This window comes from Selaginella moellendorffii, unplaced genomic scaffold (genome assembly GCF_000143415.4).
Source record: "Selaginella moellendorffii unplaced genomic scaffold, v1.0 SELMOscaffold_110, whole genome shotgun sequence".
Classification (NCBI taxonomy): Eukaryota; Viridiplantae; Streptophyta; class Lycopodiopsida; order Selaginellales; family Selaginellaceae; genus Selaginella; species Selaginella moellendorffii.
Genome location: NW_003314371.1, coordinates 169,381 through 183,582, shown reverse-complemented (window position 1 = coordinate 183,582; position 14,202 = coordinate 169,381). Strand labels below are relative to the sequence as shown.

Sequence of the window (14,202 nt, the reverse complement as noted above, 5' to 3'; positions counted from 1 at the left end):
AAAACTTTAGGGTTCTTTCGTTGGTGCGCCGAAGAGAAGCGAGAGGGGACGATGGGGAGACCGCGAGCGCGCTGAGGTAATCGCTCCCTTGTTCCGCGCTCGCAATGGCCCCGTGCTGATCGATCATTGCCTTCTTTGCGGACTTATTCCAGCGCCGTGGGGCTGATCTCGCGGGCACTCGCGTATTACCCTAGCTGGCTGAAGAGGGCAAGCGCAGGGTTTCTTGGCGGCGGCCATGGCGGACTCGAGAAATGGCGGCGACGCCAAGAGCAAGGCCAATGACAGCGGCTACGACATCAACATCGACGATTTCGTGAAGCGGCTCAACATCTTCTACAAATGCTGGGCGGACGAAAAGAACGAGCTTTGGGGCGGGGCCGACGCGGTGGCGGTCTTCACGCCGCCCAGGGCCGAGGCGTCCGAGCTTCGCTACCTCAAATCGTCGGCATTGAACATCTGGATGCTGGGATACGAGTTTCCAGACACCCTCATGGTGTTCGTCCAGGGAGCTCTCCACTTCTTGTGCAGCCAGAAGAAAGTGAAGATCCTGGAGGAGCTCCAGCGGCCGGCCAGGACGTCGTGCGGCGTGGACGTGGTTCTTCACGTGAAGCTCAGGAGTGAAGACGGTGGCCCCCAGATGCTCGAGATCCTCGACACGGTGAAGGCGCAGTCTCGGTCCCCGGTCCTGGGGGTTCTTGCGAAAGAGAAGACGGAGGGGAGTTTCATGGAGAAGTGGGACGAGCTCCTCTCGTCCTCCCGGCTCGAGAAAGTGGACGTTGCTGCCGGCTTGTGCGAGATGTTTGCCGTCAAGGACGAGAGCGAGATCAACAACGTGAAGAAGGCGGCGTACCTGAGCGCGACGGCCATGAAGACGTTCGTTGTGCCGAAGCTGGAGCATGTCATCGACGAGGAGAAGCGCATGACTCACGCCGAGCTGATGGAAGAGACGGAGAATGTGATGCTGGATCCTCCAGGGAAGCTGAAGATGAAGCTCAAGGCGGAGGGTGCCGACGTCTGCTACCCGCCAATCTTCCAGAGCGGTGGAGTGTTTGATCTCAAGGCGAGCGCGCAGAGCAACGAGGATCCACTTTACTACGACGCAACTGCGGTGATCATCTGCGCTCTTGGGGGTCGCTACAACATGTACTGCTCCAATGTGGCCAGGACGTATCTCATTGACGCGGACACCAGCCAGGAGAAAGCGTACAAGGCACTTTTGAAAGCTCAAGAGGCGGCTATAAACGCTCTGAGGCCTGGGAACTTGATGTCGGCGGTGTACAAGGCTGCTGCTACCACTTTGGAGCGTGAGGCACCGGAGCTGTCGTCGTTCTTGACGAGATCAGCTGGAGCAGGCATTGGGATCGAGTACAGGGAATCCGGGCTGAGCTTGAATCCCAGGAACGAGAAGGTGATCAAGGCGGGCATGGTTTTTAACGTAAACATCGGCTTGCAAAATCTGGAGATCAAGTCTTCCAATCCGAAGACGCGGACTTACGGGCTTCTTCTCGCTGATACCATCGTTGTTCGTGACAAGGGGCCCGATGTGGTGACATCACTGTCCTCGAAAGCCTTCCAGGACATTGCGTACTCGTTCAAAGACGGTGATGAGGAGCCCGAGGAAAGGCCGAGGTCGAAGCCGGCTTCGAATGGTGCTGAGCCTGTTTACGTGAAGACGGCTCTCCGGTCGGACAACCAGGAAATGACCAAGGAGGACCAGCGGCGGCAGATGCAGGCAGAGCTCGCGCTCAAGAAGAACGAGGAGACCGCGAGAAGGCTGGCGGCGGGTGCCTTCGGCCATGGAGAAGGCCACAACATGGTTAAGTCGTCCGGGGAGATGACTGCGTACCGAAACGTGGACGAGCTTCCATTCAGCCGCGAGCTGATGATCCAGGTCGACCAGAAGAACGAAGCCGTGCTGCTTCCAATCTACGGTATCATGGTTCCTTTCCACATCGCGACTGTGAGGACCATCAACAATCACCAGGACCTCAACTCCTCCATCATCCGGATCATCTTCAACGTCCCTGGAGCCGGGTTCACTACGAACGACGTCCCTTTCCAGAAGTTCCCGCACATGATATATCTCAAGGAGATCTCTTTCCGGACGAGCGACATCAAGCACTCGACGCAGATCGTCCAGATGATGAAGACGCTGAAGCGGCAAGTCTCTCAGAGGGAGTCCGAGAAGGCGGAGCGGGCGACGCTCGTCACCCAGGAGAAGCTCCAGATCTCCAAGGGGAAGGCCATCCGGCTGTCGGATCTGTGGATACGGCCACCGTTTGCCGGTCGAAAGAGGAGGCGGGGGACGCTCGAGGCTCACGTCAACGGGCTCCGGTACTCCACCATGAAGGCCGAGGAGACGGTGGACATCCTCTACAGGAATATCAGGCACGCATTCTTCCAGCCGGCCGAGAAGGAGATGATCACCTTGTTGCACTTCCACCTCCACAACCACATCATGGTCGGGAACAAGAAGGCCAAGGACGTACAGTTCTTCGTGGAGGTGATGGACGGCGTACAAAACGTCGGTGGTAGTAGGCGGTCGCACTTCGATCCGGACGAGATTGAGGAGGAGCAGGCGGAGAGGGAGCGGAAGAACAAGCTCAACAAGGAGTTTGAGGTGTTCGTGAAGAAGGTGACGGACCTGTGGGAGCAGCCGGCGCTCAGGAACTACGGCCTCGAGTTTGATATCCCGTTCCGGGAGCTTGGCTTCCACGGGGTGCCGAACAAGACGTCGGCGTTCATTGTGCCGACGGTCAAGTGCCTGGTGGAGCTGATCGAGTTCCCGTTCCTGGTGGTGACGGTGGAGGACATCGAGCTTGTCAACCTGGAGAGAGTTGGCTTCGCTCAAAAAGCCTTCGACATGGCCATCATCTTCAAGGACTTCAAGAAGGACGTGCTGCGCATCGACGCCATCCCGTCCACGTCGCTGGACAACATCAAGGAGTGGCTCAACTCCATGGCAATCAAGTACTACGAGAGTAGGATGAATCTCAACTGGCGGCCTATTCTCAAGACCATCCTGGACGACCCCAAGAAGTTCATTGACGATGGCGGGTGGGAGTTTCTCAACATGGAGGCGTCCGACTCGGAGTCGGAGAAGTCGGAGGAGTCGGACAAGGGGTACGAGCCGAGCGACCTGGAGGAGCCGTCCGAGTCCGAGGACGAGGGCTCGGACGACGAGTCGGTGGTGGAGTCGGAGGACGATGAGGAGGAGGAGGCGGACAGTGACGAGGAAGAAGGCATGAGCTGGGACGAGCTAGAGGCGAAGGCGTCCAAGGAGGACAAGGAGAAGGGAGACGAGTCGGATAGCGAGGACGAGAGGAGGAGGAGGAAGGCTAAGATGACTGGTAAGACGAGAGCTTCTCCCAAAGCTCCTCCGGCCAAGAGGTTCAAGACTAGATAGATAAGATATAGAGTTGTGGAGTCGAATTGTAATTTCCTTGGTGAAAGAGTTAGCACAGGCAGCCTTTACGAACTTAAACGAAAGCTTCTTACTTGGAGTTCCATCTCACAATGGCTCGTATTCTCCGAGAATCTGGCACGAAAAAATGAGAGTTGGAGCTAGCCAGCTGGAAGTTCGTAGTTCTTACCTGGTAGAGCCGCTCACAGGGGCTTGAGTTCTTTCCATTCTTTGAGAATCTATCATGAGAAGAGCACTTGCAAGTAATTTTTCTTTCACGGCAAGCTTGAGTACCTTCCCGAGCGATTGGGCCGATGATTCGTCCGGCTGGTCGACGTCTTCGTTGTTTGTGGCAGTGCCAGCCCGGGCTTGCAAAGATTCCAGTGTGGCTTTGTTGTGAAGGAGTGAGCCAACCGTTTGCTCTATAAACTCCTGTGAAGAGAAATTCCATGAGATGCTTGGCAGTGATCGCGGGATTGAGAGATGTCTAGCATACCTGCTTGGCGGCCAGAAGCCTCTTACACTCGGCTTCCAACACAGGGAGCTCCTCCTGGAGCTTATTCAAGCGTGCTTGGATCTTCATCGGGTTTACCTGGAATTTCCGCGGTTTGAGAACCAATGCGCAAGGGATCGGCGGCTTACATCGTCATTCCCGTAGATTCGGCTGAGCTCCTCGTCCAATCTGTATTGAATCAGCTGTAATCAAGCGCCACTTCGCGAGAAATCCAAATGTAGCTCTGGAAATCATACCAGAAGCGAGTTGTGAGCTCGATCGAAGTGCGCGGCGAGCGTATCGACAGCATTCTCCGCCCAGACGCCTCGTCCAGCGGCCGCGGAGAACGCCATAACGATCTAGGGTTAGAAAGAAGAGAAGAAAGAATATGCCGTTTTCCACCGTTAAAGCGATTCCAATCCAACGGTAGTTCTAAAGCCCTAGCTAAAGAGTTTTAGGGTTCTTGAGAGCCGCCGGAAACAGCAAGCGCCGCGCCATGGTCTGTGAGGATGGATAGGAAAGCTAGAGCTGGATTTGACGATTTCGTGCTTGTTTCTTACAGGATCAGCCAGTGAAGCTCGCAATTGTGACCAAGGTGATCGGCAGGACGGGATCTCGCGGGCAAGTGACCCAAGTCCGGGTGAAGTTCCTGGACGACCAGAATCGTCTCATCATGCGCAATGTCAAGGGGCCGATCCGCGAAGGTAAGCTCTCGATCCTCTCGATCGAATCGAAGATTGATCTTTGGGGCAAATTTCTTGTGTAGGTGACATCCTCACGCTGCTCGAGTCCGAAAGAGAAGCTAGAAGGCTGAGATGAAGAGACCCTGGCGAAATTTTGGGATTGGGATTTCTATGTAGCCTTCTCGATCGATGAAATTCTAATAGAAAGAGTCTTGTGTTTAAAATATTTTTCTAGTTCTAGGTCATTCTCTTCTTCCATGGCGGCGGCTTGCGCCCAGAATGCTGGTGCAGCGCAATGCCAGGGATTTTCGCGATTGTCGCCGCTGGGAAGGAGATGTAGCTCTGGATCTAGGGTGTTCTTGTCGCAGCGTGGATCCAGATTGAAAGCCGTGGCTCTGGCGCACGCTGTTGTCCAGGAGCGATCGCGTTTGGAATCGATGCGCTCTTCTTCGTCGCTCCAGCAGCGAACGCTCGATTTCGTTAAGTATCATGGCCTGGGAAACGATTTCATATTGGTATGCGTGGTGTGTGTTGTGTTGTGAGTGTTCTTATCCGGATGTCCAGGTCGACAATCGTGATTCCTCGGCTCCAAAAGTTTCTCCGGAGGATGCGATCAAGCTCTGCGATCGAAACTTTGGTGTGGGAGGCGATGGTGTCATCTTTGCTATGCCGGGAACCCAAGGCTGCGACTACTCCATGCGAATCTACAACTCCGACGGCAGTGAGCCAGAGGTGAATGAGAGTTGACTCTTTTTAGCGATTGTCTTGTGTTCTTGGTTCTCTCTAGATGTGTGGAAATGGGATTCGTTGCATGGCTCGTTTCGTGGCACGGCTGGAAGGAACTCTAGAACCTCGAAGGTTTGATCACGTCCTTTGGTTTTCTTTTGTCTTTGTTCTTACAAGAACTTACCTTACAGCTACAAGATACACACTCTTGCTGGAACAATTATTCCCGAGCTTCGTCCTGATGGACAGGTACTCTAGCTTTCATGTAGTCTAGTTTCCATGCGCTGGGACTAATTCAATCCACAGGTTGCAGTGGATATGGGACCTCCTACGCTGAAAGGTGCCGAGGTTCCCACAAAGCTTCCGGTTAATGCCGATGGCGCAGTAGTGAAGCAACCGCTGGTTGTGGATGGAAGAACCTGGCTCGTCACTTGCGTGAGCATGGGTAATCCACACTGTGTGACATTTGGGGAGCAAGATGCTAAAGGGGTAATCAAACATGTTTGAATGCTTCTCATTTCCTTATTCCCATCTCTATCCAGGATCTCGAGGTGAATAAGCTGCCCTTGGAGAAGATTGGACCTCTTTTCGAGCACCATGAGGTTTTTCCTGCAAGAACAAATACTGGTGAGCGTTTCTTTCATGAAGTTGACGAATCGATTACATCATTGGCCTTAAACATCCAGAGTTTATCCAAGTGTTGTCCGATACTCACCTCAGGATGAGAGTGTGGGAGAGAGGCGCAGGTAAAATTCGTGAACATGGTACCATAGCTTTGAATCTGATATTATACTGTATGTTGTAGGTCCGACCTTGGCCTGTGGAACTGGAGCTTGCGCTGTCGTAGTAGCGGCAGTCTTGGAAGGACGAGCACAAAGGGTACGTACTGTCTACCTCACATTTCATGGCACTCACGCAAGGTATCCTAGAGATGCGTTGTCGATCTTCCGGGTGGTCCACTGGAGATAGAGTGGAAAGAAGCAAACAACCACGTCTATATGACCGGACCTGCGAAACCAGTGTTCTCGGGAATCGCTTATCTGGATTAAACAATCGGTACGAAGGAATCGTTTTCCAGACATCATTCAAAGCAGTAAGAATTTTTTTACAGCCATACGTACCTCTCGACTAAAAAATCCTCCTACGAGTCAAGCAGCAACAATCTCTCGGGCCAGCCACTGCATGCCCGGATACGAGAAGTAGAGCACCAGGTAGCAAGGCACCGCGAAGACCAGCGTCACCAAGCTGTAGAGCACCAGCACGAGAGCGCTGAAGGGCAGGACGTAAAACACCAGGAAGAGCAGCAAGATCATCGGTGGCAGCTTGGAGATCACCTGGGCGATCAGCCGGATGAGCTTCAACACCTGGTCGGCATTCCACTCGTCGTGGACGATCTCGTGCCAGACCCGGCGCTGCTGCAAGTTAAGCCCGATCTGCCACACGTCGCTCATCCTCCAGGCGCCCTTGTCCAGCCTCCGGCTCGCCGGGACGTGATCCTCCGGCTTGGAGCACTCGGTGGTAGCGGCCGAGGAGCTGCCCCTCGCGGCCTCGACGATGGAGAGGAGGAAGAAGTTCTTCGCCGGGAATTTGAGGCGGCCTCCCTTCCAGGAGAGGCGGAGCGTGAGGAACTGGCACCAGGGGCACGGGACGAGGAGAGGGAGCTGGAGCTGGAGTGGCTTGATCGTCCCCCACTGGAGGCCCATCAAGCACGTCTTGCACAGGGTGTGGCCACAGAAGAGAACGTAAGGCGTGTGGTCGCCGCCATTGAAATTCTCCCAGCAAACCGGGCATTCCAAGCAATCGTCCCATGGATTTCTTGCCGAAGCGCTCGCCGCCGCTGTCGCTGAAGCCGCCCCTGTCTGGGACGAATGGTGCTGCCTCGCGGCGCCGCCAAATCCACAGCTGCGCAGGAATCTATTGAGCTTCCCTCCCTGCCCTGAATCCATGGGAGCGGATCGATCGGATCTAGCGCTAGAATTTTTGAAGAAACCTAAAAATGCTTTCGTCGGGAGTGAGATTTAATAAATAAAAGATGCTTTTGGGATATTCTGGTGCCTATTGAATCCCAGCCGTTGGATTCTTCTTATACCGCGTTTCCAGAGGGTCTAGGGTTCTTCGCATCGCGGATCTGGAATGTCGTGGATCAGGGGCTCCGGGGCTCCATCGGCGGCTGGATATGGCAAGATTTCGGCTCCGGCAGCAGATCCAGTGCCGGCGCGGCCGGTTTCGCTCCTGATGACGGTCTGTGCGACTCCCTCCAACGATCTGGCGTCGACGAATTACGCGTATTGCTCGGTGAGTGATGCGTCCAAGTTTCATGCCAAGGGATGGGACAGAGGATTCGCGCTTGTAGGCAATGCCGTCGTGCTGACGATCAAGTGAGTGGATTTTAAGGTTTTTTTTCTTGTGCTTATTAGTAGCTCTCTTCCGGCAGGGGTCACGATGCGGTGCCCAATAATTCTCTGGCGCTCAATACAATCCAGCGGCAACATTTGAAAGTATCGAAAGGAGATGAGATTCCAGTGGAAAGGTTTGATATTCCAGACAAGTTCAAGCTTACGGCTGTGACAGTGGAACTCGAAATCTTTAAAGGAAAAAATCGGAAAGAAGAACAGGTGTGCGTTTCTTATCTCGCCCATGCATGATTCTTATTTATATTCTTGCAGATTGATGCGAAAGTTTTCTCCAAGGAGATCGTTAGAAGATTATCCGAGCAGGTTTGCGACCTTTGTTGCTTGCTGCTCGTTGGTTCTCACTCCGAAGTATTCAGGTGGTGACTATTGGTCAGAAGGCTTTCATCGAATACTGCGGCATAAATTATGTCCTCACTATTAATGATTTAGCGCTAGAAGGCCATGATAATCCAAATCGTGGTTTGATTTCAATTGAGACGACATTTATATTCGAAGCAGCTCCTGGTTCTAGCATCAAGGTGAGCCAGAGACTACATTTTCAGCTACTTACCAATTCATGCGTTCGACAGATAACGAATCAGAGGGGAGCTGGTACTCAGATCTTCAAGCAGAAAGATTTAAACTTTCAGAAGCTAGGAATCGGAGGCCTCGATGCTGAGTTTGCTGACATATTTCGGAGGGCATTTGCATCAAGAGTCTATCCTCCGGATGTGATCAGCAGGTGAAATGCTGCCTGAAATTTTGCAACTGCTGATTAGAATTCTATCAGATTAGGAATAAGCCACGTCAAAGGAATGCTGTTGCATGGACCTCCAGGAACGGGAAAGACACTTATTGCTCGGCAAATCGGAAAAATGCTCAATGGTCGTGAACCAAAGGTTTGTTATTTGACTCCATGTTACTTGAATACACTGACAAGCTTGTTATGCAGGTGGTAAATGGTCCAGAAGTTCTGAGTAAGTTCGTCGGTGAAACGGAAAAGAATGTTAGGGACCTATTCGCTGAAGCAGAAAATGATCAGAGATTGAGAGGTTTACAATACTTTCAGTTATTAAAGACTTTTTTTGAGTGTCTTCATATCCACAGGTGATCAGAGTGAATTGCACATTATCATTTTTGACGAGATTGATGCCATCTGCAAGGTATACTTTTACGATTTTGTAAATGATAAAATTTCTTCTCATACAGACAAGAGGCTCCACTAGAGATGGAACTGGAGTGCATGACAGCATTGTCAACCAGCTTCTCACCAAGGTTGGCCTTTACTTTTATTGCGTGTGAAGTGTTTGTTTGAATTGCGATCTTTAGATTGACGGTGTGGAAGCGTTGAACAACATACTACTGATTGGCATGACAAACAGGAAGGATATGCTTGACGAGGCACTTTTGAGGTGAGAGTTTTTGTTGAATGCATTCCGTATGTTAGACTTATGGCACTTGTGGCTGTAGACCAGGTCGACTAGAAGTTCAAATCGAAATTGGGCTTCCAGATGAAAAGGGACGTGTTCAAATTCTTCAAATTCACACGAGCAGAATGAGAGATAATTCCTTTTTAAGCGCTGACATAAGACTGGAGGACCTTGGTATGTATAATCTCATTCTGCTGCTCTGTTTTTCACCAAAGATCTCATACAGCTGCGCGGACCAAAAATTTCAGTGGAGCAGAGTTAGAAGGGCTTGTGAAAAGCGCGGTATCTTTTGCTTTAAACAGGCAAGTAAATGTGGCGGATCTTACTCAACCGATCGACGAAGACAACATCAAGGTTACAATGGTTGACTTCAATAATGCCCTGCAAGAGGTCCAGCCTGCTTTTGGTGCTGCTGTTAATACGCTCGAGATGTACAGGTATGCATATGATACGCAACGTAACTAGCTTTTTGAGCTGTTCTCGTGCAGAGTTAATGGTATGTTGGATTGCGGGGAGAAACACAAACATGTACAAGAAACCGCCATGACACTGGTCGAGCAAGTCAGGAAAAGCGATAGAACGGCGCTTCTCACTTGTCTTCTGGAGGGCCCTCCTGGAAGGTAGTTTTTGTTCCTTGCGTTTGAATGTACTAATTGCTCGATCATCAGCGGGAAGACTGCTCTAGCTGCAACGATTGCTATTGAAAGCGAATTTCCTTTCATTAAGATTGTAAGTTATGTGTATACGTTTTTAGCAGAACCTGAACTGTTTCTGGCCCAGATATCAGCTGAAAACATGATTGGATACTCTGAAACGAGCAAATGCAGCTTAATCGCCAAGGTATAGATATCGAATTTCATCTTCTCGACAAAGCTGTGTTTTGCAGGTCTTCGAGGATGCCTACAAATCGCCGTTCAGCATCATCATACTTGACGACATCGAGCGGTAGGCTTCTATCAACTCCAATTCTTATAACTGATTCATGCTGGAAATGCAGGCTACTGGAGTATGTGAACATAGGTGCACGTTTTTCAAATGTAGTCCTTCAGACTATTCTCGTGCTCTTGAAGCGTCTGCCACCGAAAGTAAGCTTCGAGAATTCGTAAATAGAAGTCACTGCTCTTGGTTTTACAGGGAAGAAAGCTGATGGTTCTAGGAACGACTAGCATGTCCTACGTGCTTGATTCCATGGACTTGGTCTCGGCGTTCAATGTCAAGCTCGGAGTACCGAATTTGAGACCACCCGACATGAAAAAGGTACGATGATATCAATCCATTACTCGCTTTTTTCTTCATTCTTTTCTACTCCAGGTGTTGGAAGGACTGGGTGTTTTTGCCAAGCGAGACCTGGACGACGTGGTCGAAGCACTGGACGAAGAGGTATGGTTTAGATCGGAGAACTAAAAGAAAAGTTTGGAGTGACACCTTTCTTCTCTTTTTTTTGTAGATTCCTATCAAGAAACTTCTCATGCTCGTGGAGATGGCCGCGCAAGGAAACCAGGACGATGACGCGGAGGACGTTTACGCTGGCAAGAGAAAGATTGACAAGAATTATTTCATGGAATGCCTCCAAGACTTGGCTTAGAGGCATTTTTCTTTTCCAATGTATAGTTTTTTGGAGGCTACTACCTAGGGTTTTAGGGTTCTTCTATGTTGCGTAGGAGGAGCGAGGAGCTATGGAAGCGATGGAAAGATTCAGCCGCGACAGGTGCGCATTTTGAGATCCGAGGCTCTGGGAGAGTGTTCTTGAGCGATTTGTGGCGCTGCAGTGAGCCAGCGGCGGAGCTATGGCAGCAAGAGCCTGGAATACAAAGCGAAGATGATGAAAGAGTTTTTCGAGTACCACCAGAGCTTGGGCAATCCAGATCTCATCACATTCGTTGGGAGAGCTAAAGTGCGTAGCAGTAAGCAATGCGAATCGATTTCCAATGCTGCATTTTCTTTTTCTCTTAGAACATCTTGTCATCGCAATGGCGTTGTCAGCTCGTCACGAGAGCTCGAGCAGCCAAGAGGTACTCTCCTTGTTCTTTCTCTTGGTTTTCCCCTTTCAACTTAGAGAAACAAAATGTGATCCAGGGACGAGAAGCTCCACGCCTCGATTGTCCAGTTTGGATTCTTCACAAAGCCTTATGTTTGCTTGACGAAGGAAGACAAGGCTCACAAACTGGTAAGCGGTCATTTGGTTTCTATCCAATTTTATTTTATTTTTCCTTGTGTAGGATCTTGTAGTTGATAGCAACGCGACGCTCTTCGTCGGTCATACCGATCCTCCTTCTCTTATGGAAACTATAAGGCTTCTGGGTAAGGTAAGCGAATCACTTGGGAATCGCTGGAAGTTTTTTGGCTTTTTTTTTTTTCTGTAGGTTCCTCCTCATATCATCTTGACTGGTGTAATGGGATTTGCCGAAGACAGTGAGGTAAAATCGTTTGTTCTTGAGACTTCATTATCTTGACTTAACGTTTTTGTAGGTGAGCAGAGTAAAGGAAGCTCTCTCGTCTATAAACACAGCTGCTAAAGAGGTTGTGGAGCTCGGTGGTCAAGCACTCGGTCCTCTCTTTGAAGCGTCAGAGAAATTGCTCGCCTCGCAATTCGAAGCTCGAACAAAGCTTCTAGACCCCGCTAGTGAGCTATCAATCTATCTATTTCGCCCAAAGTATAGTCCTTTCTACTTGGTTTCGTCCATTCTTACCGTTTTCTTTCCTGCTAGATCAATCGTTTACGTGGACTTGCTTGGGGCCAAACACGAAGTAGAGCTGGGACTTGCTCCAAACACTCATGCCCTCTGTAAGAAAACTCTGTAGATGGATAGTTCGTTTTGACAGGAACCTTTCGTTGCAGCCACCTTGTTCTCTGGTCTCGTGGAGGGCATAAACCAGACCGAATCGAGAAGGTTCACCCTCAAGGTCTTCTGCATGGTTTATCGGCACGTCAAAGTGGACGTAAGAAGATCCGTTTTCTTAGTCAGATAACCAAAACTTCCTTTCCAGGACGCTATACTCTACAACATCGACACAAATGGCTTCGACATCCTGGCGAAAGTCATCAAGCCCGCGAGCACAGACTGGATGGGATACCGCTTCAACTTTAAGAGGAATGTAACGACGGCCCTGGACGTGTGCCGGCAGCTCGTGGAGATGGAAAGGGAGTGCTGGGAGGCAATGCGCGCGTCTCCGGCGATGGCCTCAGCCGTGAGTCGAGCTGCAGCAGCCGAGGCAGCGGCAGCGATGGCAGAGGCGGCGGCAGAAGCGGCAGCAGCGGCAGAAGCCGCGGCCGAACCACCAGAATTCGACACCGCTGGAGAAGAGGCCACGCAGAACGAGAACCTGGAAGTTGATGAAACTGCAGCTCAATCCGAAGAAGACACAGCCACTGCCACTGACAGTACTCCGGAAGAAGTTGACAACAAAGTCACTGCAACCTAGTGAAACGTTGATCTAGGCACCATCATCCCCATTTTGAGGCTTCCAACATAAGAGCTGACTCAAAGTTCCTGCTAGTCTTGGGCTTTCTTGGGACACTGGAAGGATCTGTGGCCTTCCTCTCCGCAGCTGAAGCATCCATTTTTCTTGCTCTTGTCCTTCCGCGGCTCACGATCGCTGTTGGTGCTGCTGGTCGGTTTCTTGGGCGGGACAGCGTAGGCGATCTTGATGGGCCGGTTGAGAAACAGCTTCTGGTCGAGCTTGATGGCCCTCTCCACGGACTCGTCGTCTTCGAAGTCGACGTGACCGAAGCCTTTGAACTCTCGGGTTTCCTTGTCGAGCGCGAGGCGGACGCTCGTGATCTTGCATCTCTTGAAGAACTGCCGCAAGTCTTTCTCGGTTGCGTCCCACGAGAGGTTTCCAACGTAGACTGAAGTGCAGCCCTCCGTCTTGGGTGGTGGCTCCGCGTAGGAGGTTTTTTGCTGCTTGGCCTCGTCTTGTGGCTTGATTTTGCATCTCATAATTCGCAAGAATCGGCCACCCCTGTTTTCCAGCGAAAAGTAGCGGTGAGAAGAGAAAAACCATCCATGGAACTTACATGTCCGCTCCATCGAGCTCGAGTGCTTTCTTTACTGCGGCTTGCGTCTGTGACAAGCACTCCATGCTTGAAAGTTTCGATCGAAAGAGAAAAAGAGAGTCTACCTTGAAAGTAATGAAAGCGAGGCCCCGGAACCTCCCAGTGTCTGGGAAGGTTGTGTAGTCGATCTCTTCGATGGCTCCACACTCAGAAAAGTAGCTATGGATTTCGTCCTCGCTTGTAGTGTATGGCATGCCTCCAGCGTAAATCTTTTTGGGATGATATTCTTCTTCTCCAGTCTCTTCCCTGCCAGCAAGAACAACTTAAGATTAAAGAAATCGACGAAGACGTACCTTTGATGGTCATCGTTCTCGTTCTCTTCAATTTCTGGCTGTGGTGGAGCGTCAGGAGCCACAGGCGCGCCCCATCGATCCACCTTCTTCTTCTTTGCGTTCTTCGATTTCCTCCCGACTGGTCTTGTTCCATCCTCCTCTTCCACTGCATCAATCGCATTTTCCTCCTCTTTCCTCTTCCTCTTCTCCTTCGACATCTTCGTCCCCTCCTCCTCCGCCAATGCCTCTCCTTTCTCCTCCCTTTCAACCGCCTCCGCCTCTTTCCTCCTCCTCCTCTCCTCCCTCTTGAACCTCTTCGCCGCCCTCCGGTCCTCCAGCTCCCGCGCCGCCGCCTCCTCCTCCAGTTTCTCGGCCTCTTGCTGCTTCCGCTTCTCCTTCTTCTTCTTCACCTTCAATCTCCCCTCCTGCCCGAGCTTCTCCTTGCCGGATCCATCGCCCGCCGCAACCTGTTCCTTGAGCTTCTTCCGCCTGGCCACCATCGCCCGAGCGAAGAACCCTAAACCCAAATTTTCGCATTTTAGGGCAGGCGTGAACTAAGATTTTACTACCGTAAGTACCTTGACCTAATTCGAATATGACATCGGGCCCACAAACAAAATTTTCAATATACTTTCACGTGTTTTTGGACTGCCGCCAAATGTTGCCACTCGATATATGCCTTAGCAAGATATGAGCTAGACGACACAGCAGAATCGTGAAATTTGAGCATCAGATTGTCTAGTGC

At 51.1% G+C, this 14,202-nt stretch overlaps 8 protein-coding genes and 1 long non-coding RNA gene across 14 annotated transcripts; 5 read left to right on the top strand and 4 right to left on the bottom strand.

The window, feature by feature from the left end:
• Window positions 1–12: 12 nt before the first annotated feature.
• LOC9662869 (FACT complex subunit SPT16) lies at window positions 13–3,503 on the top strand. Of its 2 annotated transcripts, none has more exons than XM_002990613.2 (2): window positions 13–76; window positions 218–3,503. In XM_002990613.2, the coding sequence occupies exon 2, from the start codon at window positions 236–238 to the stop codon at window positions 3,404–3,406; it is 3,171 nt and encodes a 1,056-aa protein (XP_002990659.1). In that variant the 5' UTR covers window positions 13–76; window positions 218–235; the 3' UTR covers window positions 3,407–3,503. The 2 variants fall into 2 exon arrangements, with proteins under 2 accessions (XP_002990659.1, XP_024520160.1); XM_024664392.1 differs by having other exon boundaries at window positions 153–3,503.
• LOC112342485 lies at window positions 3,408–4,284 on the bottom strand. Of its 3 annotated transcripts, XR_002990990.1 has the most exons (7): window positions 4,154–4,284; window positions 4,046–4,099; window positions 3,900–3,995; window positions 3,698–3,835; window positions 3,594–3,642; window positions 3,499–3,538; window positions 3,417–3,442 (listed from the first exon to the last, which is right to left on the bottom strand). XR_002990990.1 is itself a non-coding variant. In XM_024664403.1 (6 exons), the coding sequence occupies exons 1-5, from the start codon at window positions 4,247–4,249 to the stop codon at window positions 3,607–3,609; spliced, it is 420 nt and encodes a 139-aa protein (XP_024520171.1). In that variant the 5' UTR covers window positions 4,250–4,284; the 3' UTR covers window positions 3,408–3,538; window positions 3,594–3,606. The 3 variants fall into 3 exon arrangements, 2 of the variants coding, with proteins under 2 accessions (XP_024520171.1, XP_024520170.1); XM_024664403.1 differs by having other exon boundaries at window positions 3,408–3,538; XM_024664402.1 differs by having other exon boundaries at window positions 3,417–3,538; window positions 3,594–3,835.
• A 44-nt stretch (window positions 4,285–4,328) lies between these two features.
• Window positions 4,329–4,803, top strand: LOC9662868 (40S ribosomal protein S28). Its single transcript, XM_002990612.2, has 3 exons — window positions 4,329–4,395; window positions 4,459–4,600; window positions 4,663–4,803. Exons 1-3 carry the CDS (start codon window positions 4,393–4,395, stop codon window positions 4,713–4,715), a joined length of 198 nt encoding a protein of 65 aa, XP_002990658.1. The 5' UTR covers window positions 4,329–4,392; the 3' UTR covers window positions 4,716–4,803.
• A 12-nt stretch (window positions 4,804–4,815) lies between these two features.
• LOC9662619 (diaminopimelate epimerase 1) lies at window positions 4,816–6,531 on the top strand. 2 transcript variants are annotated; one of them, XM_024664401.1, is made up of 10 exons: window positions 4,816–5,094; window positions 5,144–5,311; window positions 5,367–5,437; window positions 5,497–5,554; window positions 5,612–5,794; window positions 5,848–5,932; window positions 5,992–6,051; window positions 6,111–6,184; window positions 6,235–6,361; window positions 6,417–6,531. In XM_024664401.1, exons 1-9 carry the CDS (start codon window positions 4,837–4,839, stop codon window positions 6,352–6,354), a joined length of 1,077 nt encoding a protein of 358 aa, XP_024520169.1. In that variant the 5' UTR covers window positions 4,816–4,836; the 3' UTR covers window positions 6,355–6,361; window positions 6,417–6,531. The 2 variants fall into 2 exon arrangements, with proteins under 2 accessions (XP_024520169.1, XP_024520168.1); XM_024664400.1 differs by having other exon boundaries at window positions 6,235–6,419.
• LOC112342486 lies at window positions 5,788–6,112 on the bottom strand. The gene is made up of 2 exons (XR_002990991.1): window positions 6,021–6,112; window positions 5,788–5,914 (listed from the first exon to the last, which is right to left on the bottom strand). It is a non-coding gene; the product is annotated as an uncharacterized LOC112342486 (long non-coding RNA).
• Window positions 6,454–7,251, bottom strand: LOC9662867. The gene has a single exon (XM_002990555.1). It carries the CDS (start codon window positions 7,249–7,251, stop codon window positions 6,454–6,456), a length of 798 nt encoding a protein of 265 aa, XP_002990601.1.
• A 132-nt stretch (window positions 7,252–7,383) lies between these two features.
• Window positions 7,384–10,753, top strand: LOC9662618 (vesicle-fusing ATPase). Its single transcript, XM_024664393.1, has 20 exons — window positions 7,384–7,683; window positions 7,740–7,920; window positions 7,972–8,022; window positions 8,076–8,237; window positions 8,289–8,440; window positions 8,489–8,597; window positions 8,651–8,750; window positions 8,806–8,861; window positions 8,908–8,973; window positions 9,028–9,110; window positions 9,169–9,302; window positions 9,355–9,565; window positions 9,617–9,748; window positions 9,797–9,857; window positions 9,909–9,968; window positions 10,015–10,073; window positions 10,126–10,213; window positions 10,263–10,385; window positions 10,440–10,508; window positions 10,576–10,753. The coding sequence occupies exons 1-20, from the start codon at window positions 7,439–7,441 to the stop codon at window positions 10,711–10,713; spliced, it is 2,280 nt and encodes a 759-aa protein (XP_024520161.1). The 5' UTR covers window positions 7,384–7,438; the 3' UTR covers window positions 10,714–10,753.
• On the top strand, window positions 10,739–12,696 carry LOC112342484. Its single transcript, XM_024664397.1, has 10 exons — window positions 10,739–10,836; window positions 10,898–11,022; window positions 11,082–11,140; window positions 11,205–11,295; window positions 11,348–11,434; window positions 11,492–11,545; window positions 11,598–11,782; window positions 11,837–11,913; window positions 11,968–12,068; window positions 12,117–12,696. Exons 1-10 carry the CDS (start codon window positions 10,779–10,781, stop codon window positions 12,549–12,551), a joined length of 1,272 nt encoding a protein of 423 aa, XP_024520165.1. The 5' UTR covers window positions 10,739–10,778; the 3' UTR covers window positions 12,552–12,696.
• Window positions 12,064–13,986, bottom strand: LOC9662617 (29 kDa ribonucleoprotein A, chloroplastic). 2 transcript variants are annotated; one of them, XM_024664399.1, is made up of 4 exons: window positions 13,479–13,986; window positions 13,251–13,431; window positions 13,147–13,193; window positions 12,064–13,091 (listed from the first exon to the last, which is right to left on the bottom strand). In XM_024664399.1, the coding sequence occupies exons 1-4, from the start codon at window positions 13,955–13,957 to the stop codon at window positions 12,623–12,625; spliced, it is 1,176 nt and encodes a 391-aa protein (XP_024520167.1). In that variant the 5' UTR covers window positions 13,958–13,986; the 3' UTR covers window positions 12,064–12,622. The 2 variants fall into 2 exon arrangements, with proteins under 2 accessions (XP_024520167.1, XP_024520166.1); XM_024664398.1 differs by having other exon boundaries at window positions 13,147–13,431.
• Between the last annotated feature and the right edge of the window lie 216 nt (window positions 13,987–14,202).

Coding starts and splice junctions, on each gene's coding strand:
- LOC112342484 (XM_024664397.1), top strand. CDS start 10,779: ATGTTGCGTAGGAGGAGCGAGGAGCTATGGAAGCGATGGAAAGATTCA. Junction 11,296..11,347: donor AAGACAAGGCTCACAAACTG/GTAAGCGGTCAT, acceptor TTCCTTGTGTAG/GATCTTGTAGTTGATAGCAA. Junction 11,914..11,967: donor TCCAAACACTCATGCCCTCT/GTAAGAAAACTC, acceptor CTTTCGTTGCAG/CCACCTTGTTCTCTGGTCTC.
- LOC9662618 (XM_024664393.1), top strand. CDS start 7,439: ATGTCGTGGATCAGGGGCTCCGGGGCTCCATCGGCGGCTGGATATGGC. Junction 9,303..9,354: donor CATAAGACTGGAGGACCTTG/GTATGTATAATC, acceptor GATCTCATACAG/CTGCGCGGACCAAAAATTTC. Junction 9,749..9,796: donor CTGGAGGGCCCTCCTGGAAG/GTAGTTTTTGTT, acceptor CTCGATCATCAG/CGGGAAGACTGCTCTAGCTG.
- LOC9662867 (XM_002990555.1), bottom strand. CDS start 7,251: ATGGATTCAGGGCAGGGAGGGAAGCTCAATAGATTCCTGCGCAGCTGT.
- LOC9662869 (XM_002990613.2), top strand. CDS start 236: ATGGCGGACTCGAGAAATGGCGGCGACGCCAAGAGCAAGGCCAATGAC.
- LOC9662617 (XM_024664398.1), bottom strand. CDS start 13,957: ATGGTGGCCAGGCGGAAGAAGCTCAAGGAACAGGTTGCGGCGGGCGAT. Junction 13,432..13,478: donor GAGAACGATGACCATCAAAG/GTACGTCTTCGT, acceptor TCTTGCTGGCAG/GGAAGAGACTGGAGAAGAAG. Junction 13,092..13,146: donor GAGCTCGATGGAGCGGACAT/GTAAGTTCCATG, acceptor GCTGGAAAACAG/GGGTGGCCGATTCTTGCGAA.
- LOC9662868 (XM_002990612.2), top strand. Junction 4,601..4,662: donor CAAGGGGCCGATCCGCGAAG/GTAAGCTCTCGA, acceptor TTTCTTGTGTAG/GTGACATCCTCACGCTGCTC.
- LOC112342485 (XM_024664402.1), bottom strand. CDS start 4,249: ATGGCGTTCTCCGCGGCCGCTGGACGAGGCGTCTGGGCGGAGAATGCT. Junction 3,996..4,045: donor GAATCTACGGGAATGACGAT/GTAAGCCGCCGA, acceptor CGGAAATTCCAG/GTAAACCCGATGAAGATCCA. Junction 3,836..3,899: donor GGCTTCTGGCCGCCAAGCAG/GTATGCTAGACA, acceptor TTCTCTTCACAG/GAGTTTATAGAGCAAACGGT.
- LOC9662619 (XM_024664401.1), top strand. CDS start 4,837: ATGGCGGCGGCTTGCGCCCAGAATGCTGGTGCAGCGCAATGCCAGGGA. Junction 5,933..5,991: donor TCCTGCAAGAACAAATACTG/GTGAGCGTTTCT, acceptor TTAAACATCCAG/AGTTTATCCAAGTGTTGTCC. Junction 6,185..6,234: donor TGGAAGGACGAGCACAAAGG/GTACGTACTGTC, acceptor AAGGTATCCTAG/AGATGCGTTGTCGATCTTCC.